The following is a 13,014-nucleotide window of genomic DNA, read 5'->3' on the forward strand; positions in this document are numbered from 1 at the left end:
AGATATTAGGCTTGCAATTTTACAATCTATTATAAGATTCTGTTTTTCGTAACTTCTGGTTTCTGTATTTTTCAATGGATTTTTCATAATTCAAACTTTTGTAGCTTTTAGCACTAACAAATGTTACTGTATTTCAATATTTGAGTTCAAATTAAAATTAATACAGTGTTAATGTTTGAGAAGGGTTCCCCTACAGCACAAAACCGTAACTGTTACGTAATTGCTATGTAACTAAATTGTTTTGGTTATATAACTTGAAGGTCACATGAAGATAACATAAGAGTAAAAATATCCGCCTTTTTAACCTAACATTATGACTTACACCAACTACCTCAGGCTATATAAATGTGAGTCACATTTGTTATGTAAATTTGATGTTACCCCAGAGTAATAGCACTAACCTTATTATTACATAATGAATAATTATAATTAATATTTATAGGATATTTATTTGAATAAATAAAATATATTCGAATACTTTTCATTAAACTATCATTTTTTATTTCGTACAGAGTTGTTTTTTATACGTTGTCAGTTATCGTACATAACTTAACCTATTTTTATTTCGTTTCAAATCTTATTTTTCGCTACCTTCCTAAGTAAAACCATTCGTATCCTTGTGTATAAAATCCACATCTCTGAAATTTTCAAATATATCTAGAACTTTACCTAAAAAAATATTTTATATAATAATGTATATTATTAATATAAGATATTACTATAAAAGTCTGATAAATTTAATACGTAAATACCTTTTATTACTTTTAGCAATCATAAGTTAAATATTAATTTTATTTTTACGAAAGTTTTATTTTGGCTGTTATGCTGTCGCAGTTCGAATCGCACGTTACTGAACAAAATGAACATTTAGAGTTCCTCTTTTCACTACTCTCTAATCATACATCATGCATGTGTTACGTTCCGGTTAATCATGTCCTAATATCGTATAACATTTCAACACAAGTATTGCTTCAAACCGAGTGTCCCTGTAACCTGGTATTTTGACAACCTCAGCATTACACCAACCAAGCAGGTGTCAAACGAGTATCGATGACCGACCTAATATATAATTCGCGTTTTGAGAATAAATTTCGTCGGAGATAAGCATCAATTGCGGCGGTCATTCGGCCCCACTATTCGAACAAAATTCCAATCAACTTCTTTACAATCTGCCGTAACCTCTGTCTTGCGCCGATTCTTTTATCAAAATTCAAGTAAGGAATATTTCGCCCGTCGAGTACACAGCTTTGTAGTCATTGTCACGCGACGTAAAACCGTGGAGTGAGAGCCCTTTGTAAGCCTCCTAACGCTAAGCCATTAGGTCTTCTTCATTTGCTACCATCATAGTTATAAGATTGTAAATCATATTTGTAATAATGTATCATTTTTATCTCCGAAACGAGATATAATAAATTAAACTATTTGTACACATACATATACATAAGGGGCTAAGTGACGACAGCCTGACCAATTCCCGATTCCCGATCATACCGACGATCCCGAGGAAGGCATACATAGCCTAAACCTCATATTAATACTGTATTTAGTCGCCGGTAGCGTATCCAGGACATAACACATGCGTAAAGATTCGAACTTTAGAGTAATTAATTCTGAGGGATTTCATGTGAGAAAGTAGAAAAAATCTATTTACATATTTGTATTGTATATACATTATTGTATTGTATTGTATTGTATATACAGTATTGTATGTATATGATTTTTCGAAAATGGTTTTAATAAGTATGATAAATGTAATAAATTTAATAAATTACATATTTGGTTCTTATGACATCTACGTGTCGTCATATTTATAGAAAAAAGTTACGTAAACTTATATGCTTCGTGTGACCTTGAGATGACTTTTTCAAATCTGTTCATGAGTTATGTTACTGCTATGTTTTATTTAGATAACAAAGGTTACAGAACATTGCACATATATTAAAAGTTATAGAATTTGTAATTACAATATTACATAGCATTTACATATTGTGTTGTGGAAGTCTGAATTACATTCCATCTTTAAAAATTGTTTCCATATATATATTTCTGTAAATGAATATACATGTAACAGAAGGTTAGACAAAACAGGATAATCATTACCATGGCTTTTTAAGGTATTGCTATTCTATTGTAGACAGTATAAATGTTTTCTATATCAAGCACAAACCGTCGTACATTGTAAATAGCTCAGAGAAAGCAGTTAAAGTTTAACAAGAGACTTTCCCGAAGTGTGAACTTCTGATTTCTATGAAACTTTGCAGGTTTGTAGAGTAGGTGAAAATATTCGACACGTATTTTTATAGTTGTTATTATTCATATTAAAGGATTCAAAACCACTTTCAAAGTTAGGTGTGTATAAATTAGTCTGTGAAGTATTTTTAAATAACGAATCAAGCGGTATAAACACGTTTTAAAATTACTTATTTGTTTACAAAATGTATTGAAAAATGACATGTGTTTGTTGATTTTTCGGATCAGTGCAGGTCACTCACCGTCTAACAGCTGATCTGTCGTCTCGCTTGTGTTAAGGTTACACTACCATGCAAACAACCACTGATCGAGACCTCCGTGCGGGCTCATTTCTGGTGATTTCCACCAGAGTTTTAGACGCTTATAACGAACAAACGTAGCTTTAAGCGCGAAATTGTTATTCTGGATTTTCGTTTTATTTTGATGTCTAGAATTACCCCTTAAAGTTATGCCGTGCTGTTTAGAAATACCCTGTAGACCAAAGCATTCATTCACTCCCATGAATCTATGCTCGAAAAACAAATAGAAATTGCGAACTAATGGAGTAAGTAAGAAGGAAAGAAAGAGCAAGTAAATTGAGTTAACCTACGGGCTCTCGTCACGCACTTCGTGACTTCTCGACGAAGAGTGCTCGATAACGGAAGCTAGAACAGATAGGATCTTTCACGGATCACCAATACATAGATTACCTACCGTATCAATGTGAGGTCCTAGCGGTAACGTCACGACAACCGTCGCATTAGTCATTAATTTGTATCTAATGTGTCGCGTGTGTTCTCTCTCTGTATCTTAGCTCCTGGTTTTAGAATTATCCATCTATCTACGGATTTCGCACTTATTAGAATTTTCAGCAGCTAATCGCTCTTACAATTAATATAATAAACTGTTTTCGCCATTTTCGAAAACATTCGATATTATACTCGCCATGAGGCATAGCCACTCACACGGTTGTCGTGTCATGCGCTGTTTATAGTTTTTGCGCGAGCTCCAAATTTGAACGCCGGAAGGTTGTCATCTCGACTTCTATAACACATTAACGCGTTACAAGGCATTTCCCGAAATCAGCTAAAGCGGTCTCAAATGATGCGAGATATGAATGCGTTTAGTTTTCTTCAACAATTTACAATATGTGTCAACAAGCATTATAGGTAACAACACGTACAATTCTGCGATAAAGATGTAGATCGCACACGCTCTAGTTACATTGATTTTGCCTCATGAAAACCTACAAATTTCGAATGTCAATGTTGCACGCTTCTCGTTTTGACAAAGATGTAGCGTTTACATTCTCGAGGTTTCAGACGAACGTACACACATACACACACGGATATTCGCACACGCTCTCATACACACACATACACACAGCGTCAACCCCCGACGACAATTCCAAGGAGAGAACAGGCAAAGACAATAATAACATTTTGAACTTTGAACGTTAGAGGCTTAGAATATGCCTGATCAGGAATTTCCAAAATGCAAAGCATTATCGTGACACATCCCACCTGACATAGTAACTAAAAGAGAAAAAATCTTTCTGTTCGGAACGTAACTCATGTTTTACATAAAATTATACACTGAAGCAAATTATTTTCAAAAAATTAAATGATTTTATGATGTTTATATCACTATGTTATGATATGATTTTAAGGAGTTAAATTTGTAATATCACCAATTATACATAGGTATCCAAAAGAGATATTTATCTTCTATCTGTTTCACACAGAAGGAGAATAATCTCTTAATAATCATGCGTATTGTTTCTCCACTCCTTACTAAAGCTTTGTAAATTAATACGTATATCTTTAATAATTTTAATTATAAGACAATGTTAACTTGTAACATAGAATTACGTGAATTCGGCCGTGAAATAACTGTTTTTCGCATCTGGTCAAGATACTTTCTGAAGAACAGTTTTAGTTTACGTGTTGTTCTGGTAGAAATTTTCATTATTTATAAATAATGATAAATGGTAACGTAAAATATTGCAATAACTATATAACAAATATCTACTATCTTAATCAATTCAGGGGTAATCTACACTTTGAATCTTGCGTACATTTCACAGCAGAAATTTGATACCGCCATCCATCTTTAGCTACGATATTTTTTGCTTTTAAATGACCACATAACAATGCATATTACAACATAATGATAATAAGATCATATGATGATAGGTTATATGTATAATTAAATATTATAATTCTATACAATTTTTTGTAAAAATATTTTGTTGAGATACTTTACAACAATACCTACACAATTTTACAAGAAATGTGAGTAAACTGTGAATGCAATTACTTCGTTTATAATGCAAACATTCAAAATTCCAAAATATGCATATTTTATGTTTAGGTCTATACTAAATAGGTATTCATACGTAAATACACTGACAAATCGACAAAACTCGATCCGAAAAATTAACAAACATACGTCATTCTTCAGTACATTATTTAAACAAATAGGAATTTCTGAAAATTGTTTACACATCTGATTTCGTTGTTTGAAAAGACGTATTTGTCAAATTTACATTTTTAACATTATCGAAGTTTAAATAGTTTTTGAGATATAAGCGAAATATGTTTTCCATCCGCTATTTTATTGGTGATTTTCGCCTCTTTAGCATGGATAACAACAAGTAAAAAAATAGACAACCAATATTTTTCACTGCTATACAAACGTATAAAGTTTTATTCAAATTGCAAATTTATACTTCAAGTAGTTCCCTTGCAAGTATCCCATTTGGTCTAATTTAATAGTTTAACTGCTTTTAATAATTTAACAAAAAGTATAAGAAAAAAAAGGTTAAAGAACATTTTTAGTGACGAAAGTGATTACAAACATACTAAATGCTATACGTCCAATTCCACAGCTGAATCTATCATTTGGCTTATGTTCTGTCCATTTAAAATTAAAATATGAGTATGATTAAAAAGAAAGCAATAGCTGACCCTAATAGTTGTCATTAGGATTAGACAATATAAATTAAACAATATAAAAACAATATAAATTTCCCTCTGCAAAGAGTAAAATAAGCGAGCAGTAATATCGTCAGGTGAGTTCGATGTTCAGGACAGGACATTGAACGGCCGGAAACGAAACTTTGTAACATCAGAACAAAATCGTAGCAGGAAACTTACAGACACATTACTTCTCATCATATATTTTTCTGTCGATATGTCAACTGCAGGGCACGAACAAGATTAGGCGAAGTGATCTATTAAAAAGCAGAAACCATTGTTTCTGGTTCTACAACTTGGAAAACCTTTCTATTATATTCATTCTTAACGAAGTACAGTGGATTAAAACAGTTGTCTTATCGCGAAAAACGATGTCTAAATTTGAAAATGTACAAATTATTGAAAAGAAGTCATATTATTGATAACTACGACTTTTTAACATTTTTTCCTTTATATGTTCGAAATATTTAAAACAAACACTGAATTATTTAAGTAAAAACCAAAATTTAAGAAATTAACTGTTTAACGTAACTTTATTTAATACAACTTGAATATAAATTTGATACGACAAATCTTAATGTTGAACATGTTTTACTAATCATAAAAAACACGATGTTATTCTTTTAGTAATCATGCATCTTCTTCCTCGTAGATGTGTGTTAATTGCTGATTTACATGATTTTTCTCTACGAACGTCAGATCGTGTACATTTAAATTTTCTATATTGTTAGTTTATGATTCGATTAGACTAAGCTTAATAATTATATTCATCAGATGTTAATTTATACATATAGGTAGAAAATTCAGAGATAGTCATTATTAAGTCATTCATTAAGTTCTACGGATTACTGATGGATGACATTGCCGCTCCTATTAAAAAGAATGTTCATGATTGAGGTTGCATTCTGCTGGTTTTTAAATCAAAAAAAGGAATGACAAAAACAAAATGACTTATTAAAGATGCTTATAGTGACCACACTATATCTACAAATACTTTTGAAAAGTGGTTCAAAAAATTCAGCAGGGGAGATTTCAATGATAAAAACGTAGTGAAAGATCAGCAAAAATGTAAACAAATAATTTATTACTGCTGTTCAACGACAACTTGACCCAATTTCCCAGTGAGTTTGCAAAGCAGCTTGGGTAGACAAACTTGTCATGAACAGTTTAAAACAATTAAGAAAACTGCACAAGACAGGGGAGTGGGTTTCGCACATTTTAACCGAAAGTCCAATTTTTATTTCAATTTCCTCGCAGTTTTTAAATTAAAAGGAAGATTTCCCTCACCCAGCCTATCCTTAAAATGTAATACCTTCTAATTACCAGTCGTTTCGATTAATGAAAGACAGTCTCAAAGAGCAATTATTTCGAAAATTCGACGGAGTGAAAAATTGAGTGAACACATACTTTGAATCTAAACTCCGTAAATTCTACAGATATGGAATCTACCTTTTACTGGAGAAGTAGAAGGAGATAATAAAAACTGGTGGAAAATAGATGAATTAAATAAAGAAATTGTAATCGTATTAACTATGTAACATATAGTATACGCTGAAATACTTTAAGAGATGGTAGGGTACTCCAATTTGATCACACAATGTCACATATTGTCCGAGCTGCCTTCGTTTTGTAGCAATAATGCTTTAAAGTTAACATGTCTATGCGGTAATCTAATAGACGGAGGATTTTGTAATTTTGCATGTGCTGGGGAAGAGCAACAGAAGAAAAAGGTTTAACATCCTTTGTTGTATCTCGTACGGTTTAACATTCATAAGGCTTTAAAGATTAGAAATACTTGTGGCAAAAAACCAACGAAAGGAGGCTTCCCAAAGCGCGGGATTCGGCGAGCCTGCCTGGCTCGGCGAGTGATGCGGCGATCCTTCTTAGTTCGGCGCGTGGAAGCTTGTATAAATATGACAATTATAAGGCGTTTTCCCTAGCTAGGTTCTAGAGGTAGGTGCCATGGGATTCATCACAATCCTCTTACCAAAACGCATAACCTTCCCCATTCCGTGGCCAGATCTTTCAGGAAAGGAATTCCTAGAAGGACTTTTTATTCCTTTAGCAATACGACGTCAGGTCGTTTGCCATCTTCATACACATTTTCCAAACATAAACAGTCAATGTCATGACACTCGATAGATGGGAGACCCAACATGGTCATGAGCCGTCACCTGTTGCCAGGACTCCTACTCATACAACTTCGATTCTTTTAGAGTATTTTTAAGTTTATTATTCTCCTCATACAGACATACTTTCGGTTGCATCTACGAGAATCAACTCAAAGAAATGGAATTAGGAAATTTAACACTTCAAATTACTAGAATAAATGCATTACTCTTTTCATTTTCACACGAATTCCATCTCAGCCTTCTTTCTCAAATTTCATGTATTTTTCCTCGTATGTGTTACAGACGATTATAAAATGTTTTATTCAAAATTTTGTTTTGCTCAAAGTTTATAGTCATAGACTTAAATATATTGTTGTGCTAAGCAACGCCCATCCGTAACATAGTTGCGTCACTTCAAGACGTTCTAGAAAGACACGTGCAAGCATGTTGTGCATATTCAGCATCGACATCTTTAACTGCTCACAAACCCAAGAACCAAATCCCGCACCTCGTCCTGCGAATCGCCTTGCGGGGCACAACAATATTTTCGAATTAGTCTGGATAAAAACTTTGTTTATCTTCTTAAAAATGGTTTTCTGTAAAACTAGTTTCACTGTCTCAATTTAAGAAACTCATCAAATTATATTTAAGATTAAAGGAGAACAGACAAAAAATGTTTAGAGAATATTAAACAAAAGGGCAACTATATTGAAAACGAAATTCGTAAAAAATTACTTTAAAATTTACTTCTTCTATACCTTTTTATGTAACCAGGTATCCCTCTTTAATTGTAACAGGAAACCAAAGCGTCCGATTGCGAAGAACGCGCGGAGGAGGAGGATCTGGATGGACACGAATTAATACCGTCCCCTGACAGTGGCAAATGTACGGACAACGAGGCAGCTCTGTCGCCAATTAAAATACGATCTGACGTAAATGGACTGGACCACGAGGAATGCGATGAATTGATCCATGTCGAAAACACCACGCAAGCTTGTATTATGCATGCCCTCAGCATTGTAAGTAATATTTTTTCTCTTCTAATTTTCATAACATTTCTTTTCTAATAGTAGCAGTTGAAAAAAATGTAATTTTGATATTATTTTAAACGTGTAAGTCTTCATGAAATAAAATTAAGAAATTCGTAAAACCTTAAAGAATTTTTACAATGATACAAGGACTGCAATTTTTATATTTTGTGATAAATATCTCGAGTAACCTCTAATTTATTTATGTATAGTACTTTTTAATTAATTTTAAGTAGATACATCACATAATAATTGGTTGTATACATAAACTACGTAGGCATTACTAATTGCCTTTCATTCAAAACAGATGTGTCCCATTTTGTCAACTAAACACTAATAATAAATATTATTAATTCACGTCGAATCTACAGGACGTTTCCACATTAAGTGGCCAGACCTAAAATATGAACTTAGGGTTTCAAAACGAGGAAACTTTTCCTCTGATAGTATATATGTATGTTCGCAAATGATTTGTTCAAGAGATACTAATTTTGGTACTTAAAAGTTACCAAACTATAAAGTTGATATGATGAATAATATCATTAAATTTATCTGAGTTATTATTTTGTAAAAATAAAAATGTAACTATTTCACTGAAAATATAACTACCTAAATATTTTATTCAAAATGATGGCCTCCAGCTCGAAGACAAGTATTACACATACTTGTTGATGACGGAGCAAGTGGCTGACTGACATTATACTTACGTCTGTAATTTTTTCACATGCTTGCATTATTCTTGATTTTAAAGATTAGAAGTTATTAACAGATACTTCATACACTTTTTATTTCAAATCTCCTCATACAGAAAAAAAACTATCGATGTTAGGTCCACTAAACACGGAGGCCAATTTACAAGAGATATTTCAACGTACTTATTCTTATAACTGTAGAAGTCAGTATTTCCTGAACTAAACATTTGCCAACATATTTTCTTGTTTTGTAGACCTAAACTCATACTTTAAGTATGACACTTAATCTGGGTATATCCTATACACGTATAATTATTTTTAGTTGACTAAGTAGATGCACTATACCTACAATAAGAATTATGAGTATATACATATATACTGTTTATTTGAGGCAGACTTAAAATAGTTTTATCAATTAGAAAATCGTTATATTTGTAGTTTAGAGAGACTTCCAGCATGATTAGAAATATCACAAAAATACGAAAATAAAAAGGTTTTCTTTTCTAAATCGCAGTCTTTAATAGTATACCTATCTCACATTCAATTTTGGAATTGTATTGTATGGATTAAAGAAATTGTATGGATTATGGAAATGAAATTGTTCAAAGAATACAAACACTTATTTCATTTTTGAAAAGAAAATAAAATTTCTATCAGATTTCCTTCTGAATAGGAACACAAATGTAAAACGTCAGAGTGTGAGAGACATATTGGTCCGATTTTCTGTGCACGTCTATTGTGAGAGCGTTTGTTTAAATGTAATACTCTGACTCACAGATAAGTACATTAAATTCCGACTGAATACCTCTGTTTCATTAATGCACGTTTATTAATTCCATACGCTGCGCTCTTCCATTTCGATCGCTCTTAATTAGACTTGAAGTAAATGCATTAATTTTTATCGAATCGTTTATAAATTACAAATTTTATCTTGTGAACCGTTTTGCTCTTGGAAAATGTTTAACGAATGGAAAACTGGAGATCATAGTAAATTAAGTATTCTGGAAATATCAATCGTAAACGTATTTATTAGTGCTTAGTTATAAAGGTAACTTTCCCTTGAAAAAGTGATACTGTTTAAGAAGACATATAGTAACTACATGTAATGTAGTGTAATGAATACCTAGACTGCGGAATTTTATGCAAACTCAAATTATTGTAAATATTATTAAAATGTAGAGTTATTCTCAAAATGTTTCTAATTGTGAATTGTTCAGGATTATTAAATCAAACATTTTTACTTACGATTAGTAGACTAGTAAGTTCATTAATTCATTTATAGGCCTGTAATTTAGTACATAATTAAATTGTCGAAAAATCTTTTTTTTTTAATTTCTAGAAAAGAATAACTTCTAATTCTTCAATTCTACAATTTTTTCAGAAGAATAATGAAAATTTATAATTCCGTAATGCCTACGTATGTACATATATATATCCATCATGATTTTATTACAAGTTTGTTTACTATGTTTATTGATTATGATAAAAGTTTTCTTTCGCACTCAAATTACATACAAGGATAGGTGAATGTGTTCGTGAAACACGGTAATTACGGAAGTTACAAAATAATAAAAATTCTGATTCTACCTCCCTTTTTCAATAGATTCTGTCTTCATCTGAATATATTTATCCCATACAGATAGCAATAGATTCTTTTAAGTCCTTAAAAAAGTCATTTTTATAAAACATAATCCAAAGGACAGACACGTATAGTTTACTTTTTATTTTAAACGCACAATTTCCTTAAGCAGTTAACGTAGATTTCACTTCCTATTCAATACACTACCAGGAACTCGTTTCTCAGGCAACTGATAACTCACAGCAGCTCTCTCGAATTACCTTACACCCGAAATCTCTTAATATTTTGGTTGAAATCTCTTAATAATTTCCATAGGCGATTGACCATTGTGTATCTTCACTGACAGGATTCGATAACGCTATGTGTTGCAGGATTCGTCCTTGGAACTCAACTCTGACACGAACTCGAGGGGAAGTTCTGGCCCAGTCATGGCGTTGACTAATGGATCCCTGTCTGCAAAGGAATAAGTCAGGAAAGAATTAGTCATTGGAATACGGTGCTTTCCGAGTATAGGGGATTCCTGTACCAACGCCACCAACGAGACATATCGATCTCCTTTAAGGATAACACACCCGTCTGTATATAGCTTAAATGCCTAACAAATAATTCAGGGTCGTCTCATGCCAGATTCGGGACCTATTTTGGCGAATTTAGTATCGATGGATCTCGAACAAACGCCCCGAGGATTTAAAAAACGACAAAGATTTAAAGCGTTTCGCTTCCATTCACGTCCATCTTATCGACTAATATCTCTCCTGTTTTCTCCTTTTTTTACAGTCAGAAAACATTTTCAGTTTCCACTAGTGAAGAAACTACCAGCAATAAAGTATGCAGGGCAATTACTCTGAAAAGATAATCACAGGTTCAAAAATTATACCACTGTTTTATATTCCTATTATAATTTTATAGCAATCGAAAAAAATGTTTAGAAATATTTGTTTCAGTTTTGTAGCTTCCATTGCATGATAGAAATGTCTTCCAGGATGACTAATTTGAAAATGGAATCTCTTTTACATAGCACATAAAACTTAAATATTCATATTACAAATGTAATCTAGTTTAAACAAATCACGTATCGTTTAAGATAGTTCATGGAAATATGAAACAACAGAATTCCCTTTAACCTCTCATTTCTGAGAAATAATTTTCTACTTTCGTACCTACAGTGACTAACAAATTATTGCTACTTGCAATAAAATGTCAAACATTTTTGTATTAAAATTCACAGAACCGTATAAATGGTAAATATATGTAGAAACTAAAAATAAGACAAACAGAAGAACGAATTCACTGTAGTAGTATTTGCAAGTAATTAATGTGAACGACTACATGTGAACGAACCTGTGACTGACTATATGTTCAATATATACTCTTTTCTTTTGTCTTCATCAAAAAAATCATTAATCAACTATCCTGACCGATCTACAAATATCAAAAAATGAGAAAATCTAATAATTTTAACAACTCACTAATCCCTTTCAGACTATATCTCCGTCAAAGAGCAATTTGTTTCCTATACATTTCATGCAATACATTCACACAAGGTTTCCTTAAAATCGGAATTTTCAGTTCAATGTATATTTCTTAGAAGAACGTACGTACCGACATCTCTTCTTACTTCCGGCCTGATTCGCTTTTAAATGCGTTCGAATCTCGCGTTGAAAAATTGTTGTAGCCAAACACGAGCACTTCCGGTGCGGTGTTTGAGGAATACTGGATACGCGGACTTTCATCGATCGAAATTCCGAGCAATCGAACCGTTTGACGTTATTAAACGCGTGGTATTTCTCATCTGTGATAACACTACGTTTCTTATCGATTTTACCCCACCAATTGCGACGTACATATACCTTGCTTTGTGTGGGCATGTCTCGAAAGATTCGTTACGATTAAGCTCCGACCATTTCGAGGGACGAATAATAATTTTCAAATAGTCTCGATAACCCTCAAGCAAGATACATCGTTGATAGATTCTTTTTACTAATGTTGTTAAAAAATAGGTGAAAAACCAGGCCGTCCGTTTGTGGTAGCGTTTCATGAAAATTACAGGTAGTCTTTCGGAAAAATAATGTATCACGCGAATCATAGAGTACCGAGAATATTGCAGCACTTGGAAGGAACAGATTTAATTATTAGTGATACTCTGTGTTAAGTTTCAGTAAGATTTTATAGAATTTTTACATAGTCTTAGGTTTGATGTAGATATTGTTGTCAAGTTTTCATTCCATCTTAAATTTTTAATGTGAATTCGAATTTCCTTCTTTCGAACTCTATCATTAATTTAAAATTGAGAATTCTTTATTGGGAATTTTTATTTATTTGCAGAAATATTTACATATTTACATGTAAAAGTATTTATTTATTTATTTACAGAGACACTTTCATTTCATTTACAGA

General features: G+C 32.3%; 1 protein-coding gene across 8 annotated transcripts in view; it reads left to right on the top strand.

Annotated features, from left to right (window-relative positions):
• Positions 1-12,699, top strand: part of LOC143179230 (uncharacterized) — a 590,730-nt gene extending 578,031 nt beyond the window's left edge. For 7 of the 8 annotated variants that reach the window (XM_076378351.1, XM_076378350.1, XM_076378352.1 and 4 more), the window contains 2 exons: positions 8,116-8,337; positions 10,989-12,699. In XM_076378351.1, coding sequence (XP_076234466.1) covers positions 8,116-8,337; positions 10,989-11,084 — 318 coding nt within the window. In that variant the 3' untranslated portion in view covers positions 11,085-12,699. Of the gene's footprint in view, positions 1-8,092; positions 8,338-10,988 lie in introns of those variants that run through there. The other variant, XM_076378357.1, reaches the window with a different exon arrangement.
• The last annotated feature ends 315 nt before the right edge of the window (positions 12,700-13,014 follow it).

The sequence above is a fragment of the Calliopsis andreniformis genome, chromosome 5 (assembly GCF_051401765.1).
Source record: "Calliopsis andreniformis isolate RMS-2024a chromosome 5, iyCalAndr_principal, whole genome shotgun sequence".
Classification (NCBI taxonomy): Eukaryota; Metazoa; Arthropoda; class Insecta; order Hymenoptera; family Andrenidae; genus Calliopsis; species Calliopsis andreniformis.